Source organism: Ictalurus furcatus, chromosome 18 (genome assembly GCF_023375685.1).
Source record: "Ictalurus furcatus strain D&B chromosome 18, Billie_1.0, whole genome shotgun sequence".
In the NCBI taxonomy this organism is placed as follows: Eukaryota; Metazoa; Chordata; class Actinopteri; order Siluriformes; family Ictaluridae; genus Ictalurus; species Ictalurus furcatus.
The window spans coordinates 11,659,820-11,687,583 of NC_071272.1; the positions used below are offsets into that span (position 1 = coordinate 11,659,820).

The window sequence follows — 27,764 nt, forward strand, 5'->3', positions numbered from 1 at the left end:
AAGATACTAGACTAATATAATATAATATAATATAATATAATTGTGTGATCTGCCAAAATACCTTATTTTACTGTGGGTTTGACTATTGAACAAAAATAAATGTGACTTTACAACCTCATAATAATGTTTCTGCATTTACCCTACATTTATCTTTATAAACTATTTAAATAATATTAATAATATACTGATGACATTTTTCTTTTCAATATATCAGTGTACAGTTCATTTTACTTGCTGGGTTTGCCGCCTTATTGCGCTTTTTTCAGGTAAAATGACCAAAGTTACACCAGCTCACCCGACGTCTGGCAAAAACAAACAAACAAAAAAACAGATCAAAAAAAGATTAATAACTGAGCTTGATGGTAGGCAGCTGAGGTAATTCAAGACGCACATTTTAAAAACGAAACAAACCTGGAAACAAACGTGTGGCCACAAATATATAACCACTACACTACGGAAACTGCGCTGCAGTGTAGTTGAGCGCAATGGCAGTTCGTATCACTACGGGTGTGATATATTTGTGGCCACACGTTGATTCCCTGGCGCTGTTTCCAGGTTTGTTTCGTTTTTAAAACGTGCGCTGGACAGTTGATCGTTAGTGAGAATGTTTACAACTGACGCCTTTTTTTACTACTGTTAGAAGGTCGGACAATGCACCTCAGTGTAAACTGAATTAAAGATCAGTCTTGAGGGCGAGCCTGAAACGCGTCCTCGAGAATATTACTTTGAGATGATTTTTGAAGCAGTTAACTGGCTAGATAGGACACATTCTTGCCTGTTTAAAAGACTTAACTCTTAAAACTAACTAGTGTTAAAAAGAGTTAACTCTTTTCTTAAAGAGTAGTAAAGAGTGTTAGTGTTAGAGATAATGTTAAAATAGCGTTAGAAAGTCTTAAATAGCGTTAAAGTGTTACAGTATTTTAGTGTTAAAGAGTTAAAATACTTTAGTACTGGAGTAGTACTGACCATTTAAATACACAAAGGATTTAATCCATCAATTATGTAGCTGCTTGCAAGTTGAATGGAAACATAAATACTCAGGCAAAGTTACTGGCCAAAATTAACACTTTTAATTCTCTAACTCTCTTTTATTTCTGCATTTTGCTACCGTATTGTGTTTATGTTTTTCTAAGAAGGTTTGTCTATTACCACTACTGTAATGCTCCAATTTCCCTCGGGATCAATAAAGTGTCTATCTATCCATCTATCGTTGAAAGGTGACATCGGTAATAGGTGCAACTTATTTCTGTAGTAACGTAAATATCCCGTGTGTATAGAAATAAAACCTCTGGTACCTGCAGTATTTTAGGGTTGCATGTAAGCTAGTATTGGATGAATTCTTCTCGTATGTTATAGTATTTCCTGAATTAAAAAGATATAAACGTAACAAAAAGCCGTCTCTAACCCTATGTTAAATACTTCTACTGTTCCAGAAAAGTCTTTGATACATACTCTGCAGAAGGACTGACCAACCCCAGGTCCAACTGCCATTGAGCTCAAGTGCATTGCAGCGCAGTTTCCGTAGTGTAGTGGTTATCACGTTCGCCTCACACGCGAAAGGTCCCCGGTTCGAAACCGGGCGGAAACACAGACAGCTTTTTATTGCGTTTATATTTCTTTTAATTCAGGAAATACTATAACATACGAGAAGAATTCATCAAATACTAGCTTACATGCAACCCTAAAATACTGTAGGTACCAGAGGTTTTATTTCTATACACACGGGATATTTACGTTACTACAGAAATAAGTTGCACCGATTACCGATGTCACCTTTCAACGATAGATGGATAGATAGACACTTTATTGATCCCGAGGGAAATTGGAGCATTACAGTAGTGGTAATAGACAAACCTTCTTAGAAAAACATAAACACAATAAGGTAGCAAAATGCAGAAATAAAAGAGAGTTAGAGAATTAAAAGTGTTAATTTTGGCCAGTAACTTTGCCTGAGTATTTATGTTTCCATTCAACTTGCAAGCAGCTACATAATTGATGGATTAAATCCTTTGTTTATTTAAATGGTCAGTACTACTCCAGTACTAAAGTATTTTAACTCTTTAACACTAAAATACTGTAACACTTTAACGCTATTTAAGACTTTCTAACGCTATTTTAACATTATCTCTAACACTAACACTCTTTACTACTCTTTAAGAAAAGAGTTAACTCTTTTTAACACTAGTTAGTTTTAAGAGTTAAGTCTTTTAAACAGGCAAGAATGTGTCCTATCTAGCCAGTTAACTGCTTCAAAAATCATCTCAAAGTAATATTCTCGAGGACGCGTTTCAGGCTCGCCCTCAAGACTGATCTTTAATTCAGTTTACACTGAGGTGCATTGTCCAACCTTCTAACAGTAGTAAAAAAGGCGTCAGTTGTAAACTTTCTCACTAACGATCAACTGTCGTTGATCAAGCGCACGTTTTAAAAACGAAACAAACCTGGAAACAGCGCCAGGGAATCAACGTGTGGCCACAAATATATCACACCCGTAGTGATAAGAACTGCCATTGCGCTCAACTACATTACAGCGCAGTTTCCGTAGTGTAGTGGTTATCACGTTCGCCTAACACGCGAAAGGTCCCCGGTTCGAAACCGGGCGGAAACACACTTTATTTACTTCCAGGAGAAATTTTTTGCTGTCCAGAAATGGACCTTGTCACGCAGCACATCTGCCACAATCCCAGACAAAAAGTCCCTTGATGATGTGGGTAATTTTATGTGAAACATAATAAAATAATAATATGCGTACCATGAGTATTGTAATTAATTGACAAAAGATGCGATAAATTATGTCTTGTTCATTAATTCGTTGTTGAATAACCCAGACATTCCATATACTATAAGTGCATTTTGCTTTATTAAGAATGTTGTTATTAACCAAACTCCAACAACATAACAGCAGATCCCTGAAGTGCAGTGAGGTCATGCAGCTGAGTGCGCTCATCATTAACTGACTTCGTTTTGAAGTGACGCTTGAGAGAGCAAGGATATTCCATCCTTACATCCTTCTTTTGCATCTTAAGGGAGTGGAGCTAAGACGCAAAGAAAGGAAGCGAGGAAAGTAAACGAGAATGCACAAATAAGAAATGAAAAGCACACTATGTCTTCATGGAGCTCGCTTTGTGCACATCAGCATTGTCATACTGGTTTGGGCCAATTAGTTCCAGTGAAGTGAAACTGTAAAGCTATAGCATTCAAAAACTTTGTTTCCACCTTTGCGGCAACAGCTCGGAGAAGGTCCACATATGGGTGTGACTGTGTTGGTCAGGAGTCCACATACAATCAACATTTGGCCACAAATATATTACGTCCATGAAAATGAATTACGTGAAAATGACTAGAAGGAACACTGAAGTAGAATAGAGCTCAAATGTATTGCAGCGCAGTTTCCGTAGTGTAGTGGTTATCACGTTCGCCTCACACGCGAAAGGTCCCCGGTTCGAAACCGGGCGGAAACACAGACAGCTTTTTATTGCGTTTATACTTTTTTGATTCAGGAAATACTATAACATACGAGAAGAATTCATCCAATACTAGCTTACATGCAACCCTAAAATACTGTAGGTACCAGAGGTTTTATTTCTATACACACGGGATATTTACGTTACTACAGAAATAAGTTGCACCGATTACCGATGTCACCTTTCAACGATAGATGGATAGATAGACACTTTATTGATCCCGAGGGAAATTGGAGCATTACAGTAGTGGTAATAGACAAACCTTCTTAGAAAAACATAAACACAATAAGGTAGCAAAATGCAGAAATAAAAGAGAGTTAGAGAATTAAAAGTGTTAATTTTGGCCAGTAACTTTGCCTGAGTATTTATGTTTCCATTCAACTTGCAAGCAGCTACATAATTGATGGATTAAATCCTTTGTTTATTTAAATGGTCAGTACTACTCCAGTACTAAAGTATTTTAACTCTTTAACACTAAAATACTGTAACACTTTAACGCTATTTAAGACTTTCTAACGCTATTTTAACATTATCTCTAACACTAACACTCTTTACTACTCTTTAAGAAAAGAGTTAACTCTTTTTAACACTAGTTAGTTTTAAGAGTTAAGTCTTTTAAACAGGCAAGAATGTGTCCTATCTAGCCAGTTAACTGCTTCAAAAATCATCTCAAAGTAATATTCTCGAGGACGCGTTTCAGGCTCGCCCTCAAGACTGATCTTTAATTCAGTTTACACTGAGGTGCATTGTCCAACCTTCTAACAGTAGTAAAAAAGGCGTCAGTTGTAAACATTCTCACTAACGATCAACTGTCGTTGATCAAGCGCACGTTTTAAAAACGAAACAAACCTGGAAACAACGCCAGGGAATCAACGTGTGGCCACAAATATATCACACCCGTAGTGATAAGAACTGCCATTGCGCTCAACTACATTACAGCGCAGTTTCCGTAGTGTAGTGGTTATCACGTTCGCCTAACACGCGAAAGGTCCCCGGTTCGAAACCGGGCGGAAACACACTTTATTTACTTCCAGGAGAAATTTTTTGCTGTCCAGAAATGGACCTTGTCACGCAGCACATCTGCCACAATCCCAGACAAAAAGTCCCTTGATGATGTGGGTAATTTTATGTGAAACATAATAAAATAATAATATGCGTACCATGAGTATTGTAATTAATTGACAAAAGATGCGATAAATTATGTCTTGTTCATTAATTCGTTGTTGAATAACCCAGACATTCCATATACTATCAGTGCATTTTGCTTTATTAAGAATGTTGTTATTAACCAAACTCCAACAACATAACAGCAGATCCCTGAAGTGCAGTGAGGTCATGCAGCTGAGTGCGCTCATCATTAACTGACTTCGTTTTGAAGTGCCGCTTGAGAGAGCAAGGATATTCCATTCGACTTGCTTCGATTCCTCTCTCCTTGCATCTCATCCTTACATCCTTCCTTCGCATCTTAAGGCAGGGGTTCCCAAACTTTTCCAAGGCAAGGCCCCTCAAATGGCATTAACATTTGACCGAGGCCCCCCTTTTGGGTCTTTAAAACACATTAAAAATACAGACTTCTGAATATACCCCCCCCCCCCCTTTTATTATTAATAATTACATCTTACATCTTTACATTACATTACATTAGGATTTGATTGTGTGTGGTTGTCTGAAAAAAAATAATTTATTCATTTTTCACACCAAACTGTTGAGGCTCCCCGGGCGCCCCCTGGCGGCCCCCACTTTGAAAACCACTATCATAAGGGATTGGAGCTAAGACGCAAGGAAAGGAAGCGATGAAAGTAAACGAGAATGCACAAATAAGAAATGAGAAGCACCCTATGTCTTCAGGGAGCTCGCTTTGTGCACATCAGCATTGTCATACTGGTTTGGGCCAATTAGTTCCAGTGAAGTGAAACTGTAAAGCTATAGCATACAAAAACTTTGTTTCCACCTTTGCGGCAACAGCTCGGAGAAGGTCCACATATGGGTGTGACTGTGATGGTCAGGAGTCCACATACTTTTGGCCATATAGTATAGATTAATTTACAAGATGGCCGCAGAGTGCCACAGACTGTAAGAAGCCTATTTTTGAAACGGGACTCTTACTTTGAAATGATTTGACAGCAAGTTAAACTAGCCGGACGGACCAAAACAATCTTCTGTGAAGATTTTGCAGGAGCATTTTATACGTATATATAAAACGCTACTTAACTATGCTGGGATGTGGATATGGCGATTCCAAGGTAAAAATCCAGACTGTGTAGAAAGTGTGTAATGGCTTCAGTGAAGCTTCAGTTTGCTGCTGTGTCATGATGTGCGTTAAAACGACTGATAAATGTAGCAACTGATTGTTGTCACATTGTTCTGTGATATTTATTTTTACGTAGGCTATATCAGAGCAGTTATAAAATGTGCTCACTTGAACATTGAGTAAAGGGAAAGACAAAAGGTCCTAGCAGTTGCAAATAGCAAATTTTATACAGAACATTAATTGCAACGGTAGCCAAATGTCAGCAGTACTGATTATTATATGTTCAGATAATGCGGTAAATTATGTTCCCTTTATGGCTGTATGTGTACATATCACGAAACTATTTCTTATTCTGTTTTTAGTTTATAACTTTTGTGCTGCACTACGATGCGACAGATATCAGAATAATGCCAAACTGCGCCATTCGGTGTAGTATTGACGCGGTGGATGTTTCCCTAATTCACGCATGCGCAAATTCCCTCTAATCTTTCCTGTCATTTTATGGTTCCTAAAGTTTAACCAGCACTTCTGTCAAGACTTGTCGCGTGTGTTTGCTATTATGTTGGGTTTTACCTGCTGAATTTAGGCAGTGGCGCTTTGTAAATTTGGTCAAGTAACGATAGTAACATGAGCATCAGGGAGAAGGAGCTAAAGATCCGTTTTAGCCCAGGTCACGTAGAGCTCGTGCAGGTAAGCTCAATAATGAAACCGCACTCTCTGCTTTACTTTAAATACCAGCCATGCTGGAAATGCATTTACCTTATAGTTACGTCTTAATGTATTTGATTTAGAGGATGCAGTTGTGAATTGCTACTTGGAATACAGTTGATAAGGGTGCAATATTTTTGCCTGTGGTCTATAACATGCGTTATACACATCTAGTTAGTTATAAGCTGAAGCTGATTTTAGTCTGAAACCGATGTGGATGTCACAAGTCTCGCCACTTTAACTCCCTGTTAGTATATTAGTCCTGTGCCATTCATGTAGATATCAACCCTATGTTGATTTAAATAATCAATGTAGCATTGCTGAAATGTTGATCAAAATTGTGAGTAATAGGAACTATCCATCCTTCAGGGTCACGAGGAAACCTGGAGCCTATCCCATCGCAGGGCACATACACCTTCACACACTATGGACACCATGCATGTCTTTGGACTGGGAGAACATGCAAACTCCACACACACATGGCCCCGGCGGGAATTGAACCCCTGTCCTTGGAGGTGTGAGGCAAACGTGCTAACGACACCGTGCACAATAGGAACTATACTAGTGGTCAAAAGAGCAAAGCCTAGAAGTCACCAGATGAGGCCATGGGTTGTTTTGCATGTTCTTTGAATAGTCCTGATTATCCATCCATCCATCCATCTTCTACCGCTTACTCCTTCTTCAGGGTCACGGGGAACCTGGAGCCTATCCCAGGAAGCATCAGGCACAAGGCGGGGTACACCCTGAACAGGGTGCCAGTCCATCGCAGGGCACAATCACATACACACTCACACACCCATTCATACACTACGGACACTTTAGACATGCCAATCAGCCTACCATGCATGTCTTTGGACTGGGGGAGGAAACCGGAGTACCCGGAGGAAACCCCCGCAGCACGGGGAGAACATGCAAACTCCGCACACACATGGCCCCGGCAGGACTCGAACCCCGGACCCTGGAGGTGTGATTATTTGCATCTCAAAACATGAAGAAGACACAATGTTCTGAAGACACATGGAGTAGAATAAGAGTTTTATCTGGATAAATAATATATTGTAGCTTATTTCTTATGGAAATATGTCTTTGGTAATGGCAACAAACACTGTTTATATATTTACATATGACCATCATTTCTATCAAGAACACAGAAAAAAAAAACAAGTGTTCGTCAGAAATTGGGAAATGGATACTAAGAAAACTGTTAAGGATGGAATAACTCGCTTGTATCACTTGTAAATATGTCCACGAAGAGAAAACAAAACGCAGAACAAAGAGGAGTATGGATGGGACAAACAATTGTGGTCAATGATTGGTCGTTGGGAACAATGGTGAATAGTGACTAGTGATTAGTTGTTGGGAACAGTTGTGAATAGTGAATGGTCATTTGAAACAATGGTGAGTAGTTGTTGGGAACAATGGTGAATAGTGCTTGGTTGTTGCGAACAATGGGGAATAGTGACTAGTGATTAGTTGTTGGGAACAGTTGTGAATAGTGATTGGTCATTTGAAACAATGGTGAGTAGTTGTTGGGAACAATGGTGAAAAGTGCTTGGTTGTTGCGAACAATGGTGAATAGTGACTAGTGATTAGTTGTTGGGAACAGTTGTTCCCAAACTGCAAGTGTTTTAGTCGGACACAAGTGGTGGAGAAGAAGAACGCCTACAAGTACACAGGAAAAACTACAGAAGTTTAGCTCCACCTGACTCATTGAGAGGAAAGGTGGTATGGAATATGGAAATACTTCGAGGCAGATGACAACGAACATATAATTGATGCTCTGAAGCCGGTGTGCAGCCGATGCTATCATTCATTTCAAACAAAGCGAGGAAACACCTGGAATTTGGCGAAGCACCTGAAAGATGGCTCTATATTATGTTTGTTTGAGGCAGCTGGCATTGTTGCCGTGAAACCAGCTAACGTTATGCTCCATGTAATGTTTGCGATAGCCAGTTATTTGTTAACGACGCTGACACATTGCAGTGCTATAAACTACCTCCGAATGGGCCACATGCATCGCCATTCAGCCCGTGTCCTGTCAGCTAAATGTAGCCTAATGTCACTAATAATTATTCAAATGTTGATGCTTTTAATAAATCTTTTTGGCCTGCCACCATATCAGTGAATTTAAACTAACGCTTGCATTCAGAGTATAAGGTGTGTGTGTGAGTGCATGCGTTTAGGAGTGCACCTCCACTCATTGTTAGACAGTGTTTGATAACTAAAATATCCCCTCTCTCTGTCTCTCTTTTTTTTTCTCTTTTTTTCTTGCCAGTATCAGCCAGAGGAGGATGTCCTCCAGGGGTGTTTTTAATTAAATTTAAATTTTTTTATACCACACCGTGGTATCGACTTTGGTATCAAGTATCGTGTACTTTTGGTGGTATCGGTACCGACTTCTAGATTTTTGGTATCGTGACATCCCCTAACAAGGAAGAAATCTGATATTCTGAAAAAGTAACTTTGTCTTGACGTTTGCCATCCCATGTCTAAAAACATGTACATGCCACTGTCTATATTGATGAAGCCCTTGAGGATGGATTCTGCCTGACTGTCTACAGTCTGTTTTTACATAGAAGCACATGACTGTGAAAACTAAAGTCATCAACTCAGACTACCATTACTCTGCCATTTTCTGATTTAGTATGTTGTGTAGATCTCAGCTGGTTATATGTTGGCTATAAGCTGTGATTTTCAAAAAATCAGAGTTAACATATTTTGCTGTTGTCATTGGAATATCCTTTTTAACCTTTGAACAAATTCCCTCCAAATTAGTTAGAATTTAAGAGGAAAATATTCTTCACATGCACCTTTGTGTCACAATAGCAATTTTTCATCCAACACTACAGCCTAAGTTGCTTGTAAGTGAGGAGTAAGAAGTTATTCCCTTTCTCTGCCCGTTTCAGGAGGATGTGTGCACTCCATGCCGGCGTGTGCTGGTGACCGGAGCCACTGGTCTACTTGGACGTGCAGTCTACAAGGAGTTCCAGAACAATGACTGGGAGGTCCTGGGGTGTGGATACACTCGCGCTCGGCCTCGTTTCCTCAGCTGCAACCTGCTGGATGAGGAGGCTGTGCGGGCGGTTATTCACAACTTCCAGGTGTTTACAAGCTTACTGCACTCAGAACAATAGTTTGCAGTGTTTTCTTCTGACGTTTAAGTTTCCACTAATGCCAAGCAACTTCTTAACTAGTTGTTGTGTGTTGTTCGTGCAGCCTCATGTGATCGTACACTGTGCTGCTGAGAGAAGGCCTGATGTGGTGGAGCATCACACTGAAGCAGCCTTGAACCTGAATGTACATGCATGCGCTACATTGGCAAAAGAAGCAGGTTAGTCAAGTGATTAGTCACCCTACATTCTCATTAACAAGTGTCAAAGCAACAGGAAACCATTCAAAGCACTTTACATTGTTTCTCATTCACACACACTCACGCACACAAGGTACTAAGCCTGCCATCGGGAGCATCTTGGGGTCCAGTGTCTTGCCTAAGGACACTTCGACATGTGGACTGGGAAGCGAACCGCCAACCCTGCGATTAGTGGACAACCCGCTACCACTTGAACCACAGTACATATACATGGAGCCATGATTTCTCAGTTCTGTACAAATTAGTTATTATGCAGTAAAGTGACAAATCTAAATGATTGGCTTTATTGATTCCTTGGACTAATCCTATGGTTCATGTGGTCTGATGTTTCTTCAGTTCCACACTCACAGCTGTACATAAATAACTTCAATAAGTTCCCATTTACTATTTGACAAGCAAAAATGGAAGAATAATTTAAATCATGGTTTAATTTTTCCTGTCATATATGACCTTTTTAAAAATGTGTAAAGAATAAAATGAATAAAAATAAAGCTTGGAAGGAAGTAGCAGAGATAGGTCCTCTGTTGCAGGTTGCCAGGTCCAAGGTTTTTCCCACAAATTGGGCAAGTTTGGAAAAACAGTCGCAGGTGAAAATGATGATTTTCAGCAGAAGCTGAAAAATAATTGCCTTTTATTTTTAATTGTCAATGCTTCTTTTGATTTGTGACTTAAATACCTGCCTACATAAAAACAGACCTGCACATTCAGTAGGCTACAATTGAGAGATGGAGGAAAAGGAGAGAAAGTGGGTGGCATGTCTGATATCACATCATTGGTTGATGACTTGCGTACACGTCTTTACTGTAAATTTGTACATTTGGAGCGAGGAAGAGTGTGTGCATGTTAACATTGGCAAAACCATTTCAAATAGTTTTAAAAGGAGAGTATAACATGAGTTGACAAATGAGACAAGAGTGACGGGGGGAAAAATTCAGGAAAGCAAACAAGAGCAAGAGAGAGATGGACAGAAACTGAGGAGAAAGGTAGCTGGCTGGCTGGATAGCTAGTAGCGTAAACAGCTAATAAGACAGGTAAATGAGAGAAATACAGTAGATGGTATTGTAAAGAGTAAAGGGGCTGATGGACTGGATAAAACATGTCCCAAATGAAAAGGAACAAGCATTTTTGCAAAGCCTGCAGATGTGAAATAAGAGCTCACCATGCTGACCTGGTTGCCTGTGTTGCTCTAGAAAAGCACAAAAGTAGTGCTGCACCTTTTACAAATGCTAGCACTTTATTCCAGTGAGGTCAGCGTAGGAGTTGGCTTCTCATGTTGCTTGCTATTTAAGCATTTTATCTGTTGATCATTTGGGACGTGTAATGGAAGAAATTTCCAAGAAAGCAATTAATCTAGGCAACAGAATGCACAGGGTTTTCAGCAGACTTTGGGCTCGAAATTCTTGGAGATTCATCAGAACAGGGTTACCAGGAGAGTACATAGCTAGTACAGTTAGCTTGCTTTGCTAATCTGCCCATGAAGCTAGTATGAAGCCAAGTACATAACATATAAATCAATCAATTTTGATACTTTATTTCATTTGTGTGTAGCCAGTTTGACTTAAAACTTAGTTTTTCATCAGCAAATATCGAATGAGTAATAGAAACTAATCAATAATATTTGTCTGCATCTTTTGGAAAAAGGCTTAGTTTCCTGAAGAGTCTTGGCTCTGATTAACTTATGGTTTGTCCTTTTGCAATTCATGCAGCTGGCATCTTTCTGATCTACATTAGCACTGATTATGTGTTTGATGGACGCAATCCCCCATATGGAGAAAATGACACCCCCAACCCGTTAAACATGTATGGGAAATCAAAGCTTAAGGGGGAAGAGGAGATACTCCGACACTGTCCAGGTATGTAAAATTCTTTCCCTTTAAATTTAGCTCTCTTGAATTTCTCATGTATTTCCTTTTCCACTGTATTAAATACATTGAATAAAAGCTACCACACAGCATCAAAATATTCACAAAACTGTCTCTGTTCTCTGACTGATAAGGAAGCCAAATGAGTGTATAAGTATTCTGCATTAAATCTATTATTAAAAAATTAAGAGACATGGTACAAACAAAACTCTGCTTAGAGGAGGCCATCCACCAAAACTCAATGAAGCTAGTAAGGAAATTCAGAGAAGCAACCAAAAGGCCAAGGTTAACTCTGATCAAGCTGGAGAGATCTACAGCTCAGATGGGAGAAGCTTAATGCTTATTATCCTTAATGCTAATTATTATCCTTAATTCTAATGTTCTTGGCAGATGTGAGGAAAATCTGGGAAAACTACTTCCTAAAATGTTTTTATTTTTTTATTTCTATTTTTTTTATTTCAGGTGCTGCAATACTCAGGGTGCCCATTCTCTATGGAGAGGTGGAGAAGGTTGAGGAGAGTGCCGTCACTGTGCTGTGGGATCGCATTCAGGATGGAGCTGAGAGCTCAACTGTAGACCACTGCCAGCAGCGCTTCCCCACCTATACCAGCGATGTTGCACGTGTCTGCAGGTACATGGCTGATCGATGTCTTCAGGTAAACAGTGTTTCTTAAGCATTTCTGAGTGTCTTTATAGCTAATGCTGCAAATGCACATTTAACCACCTAACCAGCAGGGGTGAAAAGGTTCAACAACACTGGTTTTAATATTAGTAAGGCTGAACAACTGGGTCAATTTCAGTGCCCTGCCCTTTAGGTATGACTCAAACATTGCACACCTTCAGTTTACAAAGCTGCATGTGTCACTTTTCATTTATGGAACTCATTTTGCTACTAATATTTTTAATACTTTATACTTATTGCTACTATATTACTCAATAGTTTGCAGTTATAGCTCCTATTCTGTGTATTTATTGTCCTGTGTACTTATTGTTCTGTTTAATTACTGTGCTGCACTCGTCTCGCACTGTTGTGTATTTGTACTTTATGTAGTTTTGCGTACTGTTATGTGTTGCAACATGGCCCTGGAGAAACATTAGTTCCAATGTATACAAGCTATATAGAGGAATGACAACAAAAGACTTCATGTTTCATTAACACTGTTGCATGTATAGTATAGACACTGATTAAATTAAATACTCTCTTGCACTGGTAGCAGTTACAGAATGGATGCCGTGTGTACTGGTTGCACAGCCTATGTCTACATGTTGTGTCCAAGTTGAATTGTAGATTTAGACAGCTATACAGCCAGTCTGGGCTCCTAATAAAATTTGTCACGGTGGCTGAATTCTGGCAAACAGCTTAAAAAAAACAGAAGGAAAAAAAGGGAGAGAGACAAACAAAATCAGGTTTTTCCATTCTTTGGCACCTCAACTTTAATAAGCCAAAAATGGTTCATGAAAAGTATGTGAAAATGATTTACTCTTTTAATCTTGCCTGGGCTATCATCATGGAAAGACCTTGTTGGATAAGGAGCCAGTTTAACAGATATAAAAACAGTCAGTCTGCATTAAAATGCCTAAAACCATACTAGCTAAGATTTTCTTACATATGTCATGCTTTGTTCAAGTTGTTGGATAGCTACATGCCATGGTGAAACAGCCACAAGTCTAATCAGTTCAGTTTGTAATCAGATATCTGCTCAAAAGGTCCCTGATGCTCCTGCGCTGTAGTCAGATTGAAATCTTTAAATGTGATTTTTCTCCCCTTTTACCAGATTTTAAATTGTTTTGTTTTTTTTTATTGAGAAACATGCACTATATGACCAAATGTTTTGGACATCTGACCATCACAACCATATATGGTTCTTCCCCAAACTCTTGTCACAAAGTTGGAAGCACACAATTGTGTAGAATGTCTTTGTATGCTGTAGCATTACAGTTTCTCTTTACTGGAACTAAGAGGCCCAAACCTGTTCCAGCATGACAGTGCCCCTGTGCACAAAGCAAGCTCCATGAAGCCATGGTTTGCCAAGGTTGGGGGTGGAAAAACACTAGTGTCCTGCACAGAGCCCTGACCTGCTGACCGTCATTGCCTGACCTCACTAATGCTCTTGTGGGTGAATGGGCAAATCCCCACAGCCATGCTCAAAAATCTAGTAGAAAGCCTTCCCAGAAGAGTGGAGGTTGTTATAGCAGCAATGTGGGACTAAGTCTGGAACGGGATGTTCAAAAAGCACTCAAGAATTGCATTAGTAGAAAAGGTCAAAATTTCACCAAGGCCTAAATATCTGTTCCATTTCTCTTCTGACTAGTGAATACACTATGCTGTCTGGGCACAACCTGTTCGTTCTTGAACTAATTTGTTTACTTGCATGTTATTTTCATGTTGGCATGCTGAGCCCTGCTCTCTGTGCAAAGTAGAGTATTTAGTATTTAGGGTTAAACTCTTTCCCTTGGCAGAGGCAAATCGTTTTCCATTCGATATTGAAAGATGTCGGAAATTTATCACATAAGTGCTCTTTTTGAAAAGGGTTTAAGAGGATCATCTGAAGAAGTAGTAGCAGTGTTTGAAATACTGTGGATGTCTCATCTTTTGTGCTGATTCCATGGCAAGATATTAGATTTGGTCTACTAGCATAAAAAAGCTCTGTCTACAAAAAAATGCATCAGGAAAGAGTATTTGAGAGGGATGATTTGGGATCAATTCACATCTTTATCAATGGAATGACACCTCTGCTGATCTCTACTCATGTCTTTATGTTGATGTGACGTTTTAGGACTCATCCTTGCACGGGATCTTCCATTATTCTGGAAAAGAACAGATGACTAAATATGAGATAGCCTGTGCTATTGCAGATGCGTTTAACCTACCCAGGAGTCACCTGATACCGGTACGTCTACAGTCGCATGCACACTGCATGCAATTTTACTGGGGTTTAGTCACGTGAAACTACCATAACATTCTGCTTGTTGTATCTTGTAAATGTAGACAGTTAGCCTACTACATTCTTATTTTTAGGGAATTTTTGGAAGTACATAGAAGAAAAAAAAAACAGCAAATTAGTTTAGTATAAATATAATTATAATATACAGCACTGTGCAAACTTTTTAGGCACCCTGTTTTTTAGTAAAAAATTTTTTTGTAGATGTTCATTTTATGATTTCTGCCTTTAGTCAGTGCAAAAACATTGTACATGTATTTCATAACATTACTTTTCCAATAAAAAAATTAAATGTTATGCAAAAAAAACTGTTTATAAAGAAGTAAAGAAAGCAACATATTACATAACAGGCCAAAAAATAAGTGTACAACTTATCAGCTAATTTCCTTATAAAATTGTACCTGAGATTACAATTTTTTTAAAGGCAAAGGGCTGTCACACCAATTATTGGCATGGTTTAGTTGATCACTGTTTACTGCTCTTTTTATGGGTTTTTTTTGTTGTTGTTGTTTTTTTTATATGTAGAAATGTTTAATTTCATTAATTTTGAAGCCAGATTGGCTTTACATGCATTTGCAATTCTTAGACTTTTACACAGCACTGTGTAATATAGGTGACTGTTTCTATCAGGAGCTTGTACTTAAATTTGTTGGCTTAATCACCCGGTTAAATGTTTTTGGTCACTATATGCAAATAGTCTCTGTCTGTCTCTCTCTCTCTCTCTGTCTCTCTCTCTCTCTGTTTCTCTCTCTCTCTGTCTCTCTCTCTGTGTAGTTGACCGAGCAGCCTGCTGGAGCCGGCGCTCAGAGGCCGCAGAATGCTCAGTTAGAATGTTCTCGTCTGGACCTGCTTGGGCTGAGTGTGGAACCAACTCCCTTTAAAACAGCAATTAGAAATTGTCTCTGGCCATTCCTCCATGATAAACGCTGGAGACAGACCGTCTTTCACTGAACGACAAAGCATACATTCTTGAGTTTTAGTCAGAAAATAGGGCCAAATCTGTTCACAAGTTAAACAGCTTTTGTTGATGTTATATTAATGCACACAGTGACTAATGTATTATTTTATTCTTATTTTCATTGCACTATAGGTAATAGTATTGTTGCTTAAGGCAGTTGAGGATAATTTGTGTATAGGTTTTAACCACTTTCTGTCACGAATGTAGTAAAAAGCAAACTGTCTGGGAGATTATCTAAGTGTACCCAGGATGACCATATAATACATATACAAACAGCCTGCTTGGTCCATATTGCAGAACACTGTGCATTTTGTTAAGTTTTTGTTAAGTAAATTCTGATTTTCTTCTGTTTGACAAATTCCCAGCAAATGTGAAAATAATTAAAAATAAATAAATAAAGGAAAACTATTTAGCTTGAAATATCTGATCTCTTATTTTCAGATTGTGCTTCCAATTTCGTGGTAACAGTTTGGGGAAGGTGACATGGTATGATGGCCCGACGATCAATTGTCCACATACTTTTGACCATATAGTGTATCTTCAAACAAATAAGTTGAGAGAGACATCATAAATGTCAAAGTTAAAATAATTTTAAAAATATATAATCAAAACAATAAAGAACATTTTTCTTTCAGATTGTTAGCTCTTTCTAATAATATTATTTTTTTCCATTCTTCATAAGTTTTCCAGTAAACTGAAATGAATGAAAGTCTACACCATCACAGCCACTTATGTTACACAATCAACCTCATTTTGGTGAAATGACGTAGTATCGAATGAGAGAGGGATGTGTGTGTGCGTTGCGTTGTCACGGTTGCCAGTTTGAGTTGAATATTTTTTCCAAACTAGTCACGAATTAAATAATAAACCAGCCTAAACTGTAATGTTATTTATGTACGACAGACACAGGGCCCATTCCCCAACCCAGTACGACTTTAAAACACTGCAGTCGGGTGAGTCGACACACAATCTGGCAACACCAGCGAGGGTCAGCTGATAAAGTGTTGTGGGAACGTTCCAATAAGGTCGCGCGCACCCGTCGCAACCGTGGCGTCATTATTACGCAGCGTTGGTCGAGTTTGACTCAGCATACGCACTCCGACAGCCTGACTTTAAAGATCAATAAACCATCATAGCCAGGATCAAGTGAACGCTGCACGCAGGAACGCACTCCGGGAAGCTCATTCGACATTTGATACCGCTATCTTCCGAAAAACCAAAGGTAATTGTGTGGGTTTTTTTTGGTTGTTTGTTTTTACTGACATAGCCTTTAAAAGATCTCCTTCATTAGAAAAGATCTGTCTACTTAATGTCATCCTTAAAAAAAACAGGAATCCGTTAACTACACTTTTTAAATAAAAAGCAAGCTACTATTCGTGTTATATGTATTTTTAATTCAAGTGTGAAGAGGACAGAATATAAATTCGTGTTTGTTTGCTAGGACTGCCTGACTTCCTCACGCAAACACCTGCTTCTTGTCGTGGGTGAAAACACGGTCTTCCATTCGCCTGAACATGGTGCGTTCACTGGCGCATGATGTTCATGTGGTTCCACTAATAATTAAACAATAACGATACTCAAGTAACCAGAGCCACCAGTTCTAGCCTAAAGTTCGGAACTTAAATCATTTTTAATGTCATACACATTTGAACAAAATCATTATAATACCTTTCTAGCGTAAACAGAATACTTCTATTTCCAATGTGTGAATGTGTTTCCTGTGTTAATTTGTGTTATATACAAGCCCTCCAGTGTTGCTTGTGTAATGTGTGCACACCATTAAGTCGCCCTCTAGTTAATAATTCACCTCCACTATGGAAATGCTCAGTGTGAGTTTTAGCTAGACTAGATATTGCACTGAAATGGATTTGCAGAGTGAAAGCTGTGTTATTGTATATTAACAGTACATACTGACATCCTGTCCAGGCTTGATTTTCACTGATTGAGTTTACCACTGGGAAAGTCATGTGTTTGTCATGGGACATTTATCAAAGTGGTTACTACACCATTATGTGAAGCAAAATACATGACTTTATCAATAGTCATTATACAAATACGAGAATCTGTACAGTCTTTAAATAAATAAAATGTCGAGAGAAATTTTAATGGTGAATTATGGAGCTTGGAAGCTGACAAAAGTATTTAAACATGAATTTGTACATTTCAATTATGTACACGTCACATTAAATAAATTTGTTTTTGTTCTGTTGTGTATTTTAAAAAATGTTAATTTTTTCCTATGTTTTTTTTCTTTGTTTTGAAGGAGTAAGATTTTCAAACATATAATTTGAAATCATGGGTTATGGTTTTGAGATTTAAAAAAAAAAAAAAAAATCAGAGGCCTAAATAAAAATCTCAAAAAATACAGATTTAATGTAAAGGTAAAGTATGTGGCATTTCTAGGGAAAAGTACACGCTTTCAGACAAGAGATTTTATGTTCTCAAATAGCTATTTTTGTACAGTGACGTTAAACAGACGATGCTTAGTATATGTCCAGCGTACATATTTATGTAACATTCTCGCTGGTCAGGCTACACTAATGTTAGATTTCTGCCAGTCTTTAGCAGCTAACTGCCAAACTTGCTTGCTTAATAGCAATTTAGATGCACTTATCTAAATATACGGTTTGGTATGGTGATTATACGGTAAATATACAGTAACTATACGTTCCATTTTGTCTCTTAACTATACACCATGTCTCTTCACTTCACTTCATGGATGTAAGCATGGCAGACGACTGTGAGTTTGACCGCTTTGAAAATGTTTACTTTTTCCTGGGAATCCTGGATTGTTCTCATCTATGGCCTAATTTACATAAAATCTGAATTTAGGGTTCTGATTTTTTTGTTTTTAAATCTCAAAACTACAACCTATAATTTAGAATTATGTTTTAAAGGCAAATGTTGCTTCTAGCTAGTTAAAAACAACAGGAAAAAAAATATTACAATGTGAAAAATGGGAAAAAATTATACAATGTGACGTGTATATAATTCCAATTCACAAATATTCATATTTTTCGATCAGCTTCCAGGCACTACAGACTCTTCTGACCGTTCAAACCAATCATTAAAAACTCAACCATGTCCAGGTATCGTTGAGAGTTCTGACCTGTGCCCTGTTGTTAATGTTTATTAATATATGATGTACAGTTTAATACAGATGAAAGGTTCAGGAATATGATCCAGGCTGTTCATGGTGCACTTCCTCCTAGAGTGAATGTGCCTTTGAAGAAATGTTTCAGCAGTGTTTACATTTTCAGTTAATCTCCATGTACTGTAACATGTAGTAAGATTAAACAGTCAAGAATTTCAAAATTGAGAAAAGAATGGAAAGCCTGTTTACTTTTGGTGGTACTTGTGTTTGGACAGTTAGTAAACGTTTATGTGAAACACATTTCTGTGTAATGTTTTCATAAATATCCCCATTCGAAGGTAGGCCTATTTTGAAAATGACTAGGTTATGTGTTAACAGAAAACATGGAGGTGTCTGTTTCCACTTGATCATGCATCAATACCATTTCTTCAGACTACTACCAGTAGTCTGAGTACCAGCACATATTTTTTGTTACTTGATGATATGTTTGAATAATATTCTACTTGGTGTTAAGCAATCAGGTGTGTCATGGAAAGTTTTATTTAGCTCTGTTTGTTTTTTTCTTGGTCATGCACTTAGGCCACTAAGGTTTGTTCTTTATAATATTAATTGATATTAATTGATATTAATTGAAGTGCATTATCTAGCTATGTTAGTTACCTTGGATTGAGTGGAGTTGCAATGGAGAAGAACAGTTTTGTTCCACTTTGGAGTTGTGCTTCTGTACAGCTGTATGTAAACTACATTTTACTGTCTTCACTGCACCGAAATCCCTCATTGTCAGTGACCAATAGCAACTGATCACGAAGAACATCATACTGGGTAAGAGCTTTTATCTTCACTGACCTAGTGCTGACTGTAGTAGACATTCTGGCCTAGCTTGTGTTTGTTGCTGTGTGCTGCTACTTCTTGTGCTGAGCATTGTGTACAAGATGTTTTATCAGGTTACGTGTACCGTAGGAAGATGCTATAGTACCTCCTCTTGATATTTTCACAGTACAGTTTGCAGTCTGCTTTGCTTTGATTGCCGTTATTAATCGTGAAATGCATCCAGATCGCTGTCATTTTGTGTTCTCGGTTCATTAGCGTTACAGTGTACACTATGCTTACGTCACAAAGTATCACATCGTATCGGCTGTTGGTATCTTTTTTTGGTATTTGACTTAGTATGACATTGTCTCATGTCTCTCATTCTCAGACCTTCATTTTTAGAGATTAACAGTTTTAATTTACATTACATTTAATTGTCCATTGACACCCCAACAACAACCCTTAACCTTGTTATGAGTCAGTTACTTGTTTGTTCTCAGTACAGGGTAACATGTTGAAACTTCTGTGTGGTAATGACTGCAATCCATTATGACAATGTTATCAGAAATGTGTGAATGTTTGCTACAAATGAGTCATTTATAGGTTCTGAGTGTTTTTTTTTTTTTTAACGTGAGCATTATCAACTAGCACTAGGCTGTGCAAGGCTGACGGGCATAGTCAAGAGGCTACACTTGACGTCAACAGCAGATACTGGCCTTTGGTTTCTGAGTTAGAGTGTATTTGTGTCAAATAAAAGCCAACTATTAACAAAGCGGTGTTTACTTTTTCTTTCTCCAGGTGACTACTCCTACGTGAAAATGAGCTACGAGAATCCTCCACCATATACAGGCCCAGGTGCCCCTGTTCCAGGTTACCCTCCTGCCAGCGCTCCTGGCTATCCACCTCAGGGCTATCCACCTCAGGGCTATCCACCTCAGGGATACCCACCTCAAGGCTACCCCACTCAGGGCTATCCACCTGGTCCTGAGCAAGGACCATACCCTAACTACCCTGCTGCACCACCGGGTTCGTACCCTGCCCAACCTGGCTATCAGGGATATCCAGTGCCTCCTCAACCAGGGTATGGAGGACCGGTGTATGGGGAGCCTCCCAAAAACACAGGTGAGCTTCTGCTGCTTCAAAACAACCCTGTTGGTACTTTCTTCAGCACTTTATAATTCTGATTGATCAAAGGGTGTTGATTTTTAATTTTCTATAACAGCACAGCTCTTGCAGTAGTACTAGCTGCAAGGGAAGTCATAGGTATCTATTAAAATACTTTTTCTAATATGTTGTCTATTATGTATAGCAACAACTGACTCAGCTTTCTTTCTTTCTTTTCTTTTTTTTTTTTAAGAATATACAAAGTGGTTTTCAATTTTCTTTAATGAAACTGTGAGTTAGTTGTTGCTATAGAACTGATAAATTGGTAGAACAACAAGGGAAGTAAATGCATAATGGTTGCTACAGAGAAGGTTTCTGTCAGAGGAATTTTTATGGAAGGAGTCTCTAGTGTCAGCATGCACGTTTTCTGGTGATAAGAAAGCTTTCAATGATTTTTATTTATTTTATAATTTTTTTTGCATTGCATTTTCTCTGTAATGGGATAAGCTGTACATATGTTTGTCTTAATAAATTAAATTAAGAGAGAGAAATAAAGAGAGAAACTACCATTTACAGATGCTGTAACATAATTGATAGCAGGCACTGCATAACAAACTGACATCTTGTTCTTTAAAAATCTGTAATTGTTGGCAAGTTTACAAGGACAATGTGCTGTTACATAAAAATAATCCATGAGGTATATTCAACTGCTCTGCTTTCTGCTTTGTTGATTATTTTCCTGTGATAGCATGCGCCGTTCTGTTTATTCTTATGGTTTTATCTTATGTAGTTCTATACCAGTGAGGCTGAATACCAGCATTGAGCTGAACAGTGAAGGGTAACAGGGCACAGACATTCTCTGGAATTTGACATTTCTGGTCATGAGCAGTGCTACTGTGCAGAAGTTAGGGTTTTATGCTAGTCTCTTGAAGCATGTAACTGAATTCTGACTAACCTTTTAGAGAAAAATAATGAATACAAAAATCAATGTGAAAGAAATTTACATACATTTTTTAAAATTATTTTCTGAACTCCATAAATAGGCTTTATTATAATCCTCTTTCACAAGAATAAAGAGTGATAAATGTGGCTTTGCTCTTCCTTGCAGTGCATGCAGTGCATACAGTGCATCAGCTTGTGGCTTTACGTAGCCTGAGAAAGCTTCTTAGGCTTGTGGATTTATCTAATGCTGAAAACCACCAGGTTTCATTTGATTATCACAGAGAGGACAATGCACTTGCTGTAGTCTTGATTTGACTTAACATGCGCATACAGTCACCTCTGAAGCTATTGGAACTGCAAGGCCAATTCATTTTTTTTTTTGCTGTAGACTGAAAACATTTGGGTTTGAGATCAAAAGATGAATGAGAGAGTTTAGAATGTCCATTTTTATCTCTTGGTATTTATATTGTTACGTTCCTCCCCAGTCTAGGGGTCAGAAAGAAGTATAACAATGAAAGGAAAAATAAAAAAGTATAACTGAGCCCTTCTCCAATTCCTGCACTGAACACACACTGTCTCCTGCCAGAAGTTATCATAATCTAACAACCAAAAGAATAGAAAATTAACAACAGAAATCTTACCTAGCTTCTCTTTCTAACAAAAACAGGAGAAAAAGATGGTAATCATAAACTAAATGGCGCCTTCCTCCCTACGCTTCCAGATAATATTAACAAAGGAATTATCAGTGATAAACAACACAAGAAAATACAGAATTTTAGAAACAGTAAAGGCAGGCAGCAAACTGTCAACATATTGGAAACATATGTAGTCAACTAGGTCTATACAACAACTCAATAGTTTCCTTCTTTGAATCTCAACACACTGGCTGGAATGGAAGAAGGGTGAGAGCTTGCCAGCCACAAGACGACAGGAACTCTGCTCGTTGCCAGTCATCTCAATGCTTTTAACTGCTTTCCTCACTTAGAGTAACCAATCCATGCCTGAGACTGATTATCACCATAGCAATCTGCAGCTGGTGGTAATCAGGCAATCTGTTTGTACACCGAGAAGAAAGAAAGCAAAACACCACAACAGTGGAACCATACACACAGGCAATAGTATTACACTCGCATTTTATAGTGAACAATAAACATACCACATGAATAAGCAACAACAAATTTATGCCCTGGGATGTAACAATGTGGATGTGTTAAACGACATAGCACATTTTGTATCAGTCCACCCAATTTGTAGGCAAGCAAAAATATTGGAACATGTGACTGACAGATGTTACCTGTTACCCAGGTGTGTCCTATTAGATTGATCTATTGATTAAACAATAAATAGCTCTGAACATGTACTCTTGGGTTTAGCCTTCAGTTTCACCTCTGAAGACTGCATTTGTTGTTAAAAGGAGAAGCCAACATGAGAGTTGTCTATGGGAGAAAAGCAAGCTATTTTGAAACTGAGAAAAGAGGGAACAACAATCAGAGAACATTGAGCATAGCCAATACAACAACTCTGAATGTCCTGAAAAAGAAACCAGCTGAAGACAGAAACATTGTGAGAGCTGTGAAGAAAAACCCCAAAACAACAGTCAGTGACATCACCAACAACCTGCACAGGGCAGGGGTGACGGTATCAAAATCCACTGTTTGAAGAAGACTTTGAGAGCAGAAATATAGAGGCAATACCACAAGATGCAAACCACTCATCAGCGGTAAGAAAGCCACATTGGAATTTGCAATGAAATACAGAGATGAGCTACAAAAGTTCTGGAACCAAGAATAACCTGTACCAAAGTGATGGAAAGGCCAAAGTGTGGAGAAAGCAAAGATCTGCTCATGATCCAAAAGATATGAGCTCATCCGTGAAACATGGTGGACTTAGTGTCATGGCTTGGGCTTGAATGGCTGCTTGAATGGCTGCTTCTGGAACAGGCTGAGTAATCTTTGTTGATGTCACTCATGATGGTAGCAGCAGAATGAATTCAGAAGTATACAGAAACACTCTGTCTTCCAATTTACAGAGAACTGCATCCAAATTAATTGGGTGGAACTTTATCATGCATTAAGAGAATGATCCAAAACACACTGCCAACTCAACAAAGGACTGTGGGTGGGGGGTAGAAGGTTTTAGACTGGCCAAGTCAATGACCAGCCCTTAACCCAATTCAGCATCATTTCACCTCCTGAAGAGGAGACTGGAGGGAGAAACCCAGTGAAACAAACAACAAATGAAAGCATCACAAACGAAGAAACCAGTGATGTCAATGAGTCGCAGGCTTGATGCAGTTATTGCAAATATATTACAACCAAATATTAAGTGTTTTTTACTTTAATTTACTTCAAGACTTGTCAGATCCTATACTTTTGCTGACCTAAAAATTGGGTGGTCTGATACAAAAGGTTCTGTTTTATGTTGTTTAACACTTCTAGATGTAAATACCAGGAAGTAAACACTGAAATCCTGAACTCTTGTCTCATATCTCAAACTCAAATGTCTTTGGTGGATTGCACAAACAAATGAATTGGTCTTGCTGTTGCAATAGTTTCGGAAGGGACTGTATACGCACGCACTCACACATACACACTGCGGTGGAACTAGAGCTTTGTGTCTGAATAGGGGAACAGTATGGTTCTCTTGTGATAGTAACGTGATAGTTATTCTCACTCTTTATGAAATGGCATTGATTCCTCCATTTTTGTCATGTGCTAAATTTCCTTAGGTTTCTACATAGCAGAGATTCTCAAAGGTTTTGTAGCCAGGGACTCTTTTAACTGTGACCATAAATTCCACAGACCCCCTCAGGACAGATTTATTTGCGCTATAGAGCTTTTTATTCCTGAACTTTCCATTCACAGGGCCAAGTTGACATTATGTATAAGCTGCCTTGGTTTTTATTTTTTAAATTAAACCCATTTGATTCAAATGAGCAGCTAGATTGAGATTACCTGGGATTACCTGATATTTCTGGTAACTAAATAAAAAAAAAAAAAAAAATGCTGTCTCCACTTTGAGAACCATTGTTATATATTATAGTATATTTAAAAAGTGGCTAAAAATACAGTATTTCTTCCAGGAATTTTATTGTGTATTGTGCATCATCGTTGTGAATAATTGTTAACCCTCCCCATTTCTACAGTGTATGTTGTGGAACAAGATCGACGGGGCGATTCAGGAGATCAGGCGTGTCTGACCGCCTGCTGGACGGCTCTGTGCTGCTGTTGTCTCTGGGACATGTTGACTTAATCTGTCTTCAGCAAAGCCCTCATCTGTAAAAACCTTTTCCCTCTGTATTTATGTATGACTACTGCAAAAACAATGATCCAATGAAAGAAAGAGCGATGTGTGTTTTTGTTCAGGGATTTTACATGGTCCAGTTTGGATTACTTCAATAAATTCAATGCTATGCACTGAGACATTTATAGAAATGCAATCCTAGTTCTAGACATATGTAAACTGAGCTGTTTTTTTATTTTTATTTTATTTTATGTAGCCAAAAGCAAATAAATAGCTAGAATTCAAATTGTCTACAGGTATAGAGCTGAAGGATGATGAACATGGTTGATGAATGCATGTTTTTGTTCAGTTTAAAGCCAAGGGTTTCATTGGGGGTAAAAACTGTTGAGGAAAATACTGTCAGAATTGTCAGAAATTTCTACTCGTTAATGTATACTAAATAAAAGCCACAGTTTTTGAGCTTTTTAGTGTTTTATGGATAGAATTTAATCTTTTCCAATCTAAATCATGTTTCCTGTAATGTTTGAATGTATGACTCTTAGTGTAATTTGGACCTTCACAAGTGCACACTAGAGGTCTGTATAGGTGTCTGACTTCAGAGTAATTAAACACAATAACCAAATAACCCCAATCGTCTTCTAGTCTTACTGAGGAGTTAAAGCAATGGATGCCATAAATTATTATTATTGCAATTTTATGCATAATCAAAATAATCTTTTGTTATCCAGAGAAAATAAAGATCGATGGTTGTATCTATATTAAATATGGTTACACTTCTTAGAACACTAAACAAAATTATTTTTCTGTAAATTATATTTACATACTGTAATTGAACATATTTATCTCCGTGTTCCCTTGGTGCAAAAATGCACGTTGCGTCTTTGGCCATGTGCTGTGTTTTGTGTATGCTCTTGCATAAGCTGCTTTTAAAGACAACACCATCACTACGTCCCCAGAGTGATTAAAGGGCAGAGTACTCTTGTGTCAGTCCCCCTCCCCAGTGGTGTAACACTCAGCTCACTAAATGGTTCCTATGTGTAAACTTACCCACTGCTGCTTCATGCTATTTAAAGCTATAGCTAAAGTCAAACAGGAGCCTCTGGAAACCTGTCCATGTGTTTACAGAAGGCCTTTCATATGGGTGAATGGAATAGGAAGTTCATGAGCACTAGAACCTGCACAACATGAATGCATGCAGCCTGTCCTAATATTTCTGTGTTTGTTTTTTTTTGGTAGCTAGCAGAATGTCATTCTTTATCACATCAACAGTAGTGTTTACTGGTAAATATGCAATTACGGTTGTTTTGATCACTGCTTTATGTAGATAGTATTTGGTCATCGTGAAGACATGCACAATGTGATCAGCTGCAAATATACCCTCACCAGCCACTTTAATAGGAACATGTGTACCAGTGTTCATTCATGTAATTATCAAATCCAAGCAGCACAATTCAGAAAATCATGCATATAAAGATTAAGAGCTTCAGAGTTCACATGAAACATCTTCAAACATTAAAGTGAGAGGAAGATGTGGTTGTTGCCAGTTGAGCTCATTTGAATATTTCAGAAACTGCTGATCTCTTGGGATTTTCATACACAACAGTCTCTAAGAGTTTAAACAGAATGGTGTGGGGGGGGAAAAACAGTGTGTGGGTGGAAACTCCATGTTGATGAGAGAAGTCCAGGGAAAATGGTTCAAGCTGACAGGATGGCTACAACACAAATAACCACGCTTTTTATAACAGTCTTCACCTGGTCTTTTTCCAATCTTCAACTGTCCATTTTCATGGAGCTTGTGACTATTGTAGACTCCCAGAGTCCTGTCATAAGTGGAACCTGATGTGGGCTTCTGCTGTTGCAGCCTATCTGAATGTATTGTGCACACTGAGATGCTTTTCTGCTCACCATGGTTAGAAAGAGTGGTTCTTGGTTCATTGCCATTTTCTCTTGAACCAGGAAAAGTTTGCAGTTTTTTGATGAAAAATTGCTGTTCTTTGCCTAACTATGGCTGAAATTGTTGAAATAAATCTTTCTCTATGGTCCAATTAGCAAAATATCATTACTATGTATATATGGCATTTTATAAAATCTAAATAGCTGTTCAATCAGAAAGACACTGTAAATGTGTTTTTACAAATACAGTAAGCATCTGTGCGTTTATGTTAATCGTTCCTCCTGTGTGTGTGCTTTGACAAGATGATTCATTTCCATTCTGAGAATGGATCGCCTCCCCTAATATACTGGATAAACTTGAGTACATACAGTACTCAGTATCTTCAACAGGCTGCAGTGTAGTGGACTCCCTGTTATGCTGTCTCACAAAGAGCACATAGCTGATAGTTGAACAGACACTGAAATAAGGTTTCCATGGAAGCATTTTAATGAAGTTACACTGCAAGAGTAATCTCATTGCCTACATCTACAAAAACACATCTCCATGTGCACCTTAAAGAGCAGACTCATTCACAAATAGCAGATTAGTACAATGTAACTGCTCAAATGAGAGCATGATGCTGTCCTAAAACATGGCAGGAATTTCATAGATAAATATTAATCTTACTCCTAGCTAAATGTAAGTCCAAGTAATTTGATAAGTCCTCAGTCTTGCTGTGAGCCATATTAACACTTATCATGTATTAGTAATAACTCTGAAAACCTAAAGGGTTCAATAATCAGTGTAGTAGAAATGATAAAGAAGTTCCTATAAATTGACAGTAACACCTAATGGAAAATGAGACTTTCAGGCCCTTCTCCTCTTCTCTGATTTCTGTCACACTCCAAATGGTTTTGTGCTGTGATTGGACAGTGATTCCATTCACACATAATTTCCACACGCTGATGAAAGTGAAATGCAATGCAAGAGAGAATTTCTTTCTCTTCTGATACAGCAGCATTTAGTCAGAATTCAAATGTTTAAAAAAGCAAACCCATGCTGAAGAGCACAAGTGTAAAGTGTAATTCCTTTTCACTATAGCATGGAATTTCCTACCATTAGCCTACCATTCTCTTATCATAA

General features: G+C 38.2%; 2 protein-coding genes and 4 non-coding genes across 9 annotated transcripts; all 6 read left to right on the plus strand.

Moving 5' to 3' along the window:
• The first annotated feature begins 1,515 nt into the window (after window positions 1–1,515).
• Window positions 1,516–1,588, plus strand: trnav-cac (transfer RNA valine (anticodon CAC)). The gene has a single exon. It is a non-coding gene; the product is annotated as a tRNA-Val (tRNA).
• A 947-nt stretch (window positions 1,589–2,535) lies between these two features.
• On the plus strand, window positions 2,536–2,608 carry trnav-aac (transfer RNA valine (anticodon AAC)). The gene has a single exon. It is a non-coding gene; the product is annotated as a tRNA-Val (tRNA).
• Window positions 2,609–3,388: 780 nt separating this feature from the next.
• Window positions 3,389–3,461, plus strand: trnav-cac (transfer RNA valine (anticodon CAC)). Its single transcript has one exon. It is a non-coding gene; the product is annotated as a tRNA-Val (tRNA).
• A 946-nt stretch (window positions 3,462–4,407) lies between these two features.
• Window positions 4,408–4,480, plus strand: trnav-aac (transfer RNA valine (anticodon AAC)). Its single transcript has one exon. It is a non-coding gene; the product is annotated as a tRNA-Val (tRNA).
• Window positions 4,481–5,592: 1,112 nt separating this feature from the next.
• Window positions 5,593–16,264, plus strand: mat2b (methionine adenosyltransferase II, beta). Of its 4 annotated transcripts, none has more exons than XM_053648798.1 (8): window positions 5,593–5,707; window positions 6,793–6,938; window positions 9,330–9,524; window positions 9,640–9,754; window positions 11,500–11,646; window positions 12,118–12,311; window positions 14,433–14,546; window positions 15,372–16,264. In XM_053648798.1, the coding sequence occupies exons 1-8, from the start codon at window positions 5,686–5,688 to the stop codon at window positions 15,546–15,548; spliced, it is 1,110 nt and encodes a 369-aa protein (XP_053504773.1). In that variant the 5' UTR covers window positions 5,593–5,685; the 3' UTR covers window positions 15,549–16,264. The 4 variants fall into 4 exon arrangements, with proteins under 4 accessions (XP_053504773.1, XP_053504776.1, XP_053504774.1 ...); XM_053648800.1 differs by lacking the exon at window positions 5,593–5,707 and adding an exon at window positions 6,315–6,405 and having other exon boundaries at window positions 15,372–16,261; XM_053648801.1 differs by lacking the exon at window positions 6,793–6,938 and having other exon boundaries at window positions 15,372–16,260.
• A 345-nt stretch (window positions 16,265–16,609) lies between these two features.
• On the plus strand, window positions 16,610–25,207 carry LOC128622359 (cysteine-rich and transmembrane domain-containing protein 1). The gene is made up of 3 exons (XM_053648802.1): window positions 16,610–16,777; window positions 20,258–20,581; window positions 24,651–25,207. The coding sequence occupies exons 2-3, from the start codon at window positions 20,278–20,280 to the stop codon at window positions 24,755–24,757; spliced, it is 411 nt and encodes a 136-aa protein (XP_053504777.1). The 5' UTR covers window positions 16,610–16,777; window positions 20,258–20,277; the 3' UTR covers window positions 24,758–25,207.
• The last annotated feature ends 2,557 nt before the right edge of the window (window positions 25,208–27,764 follow it).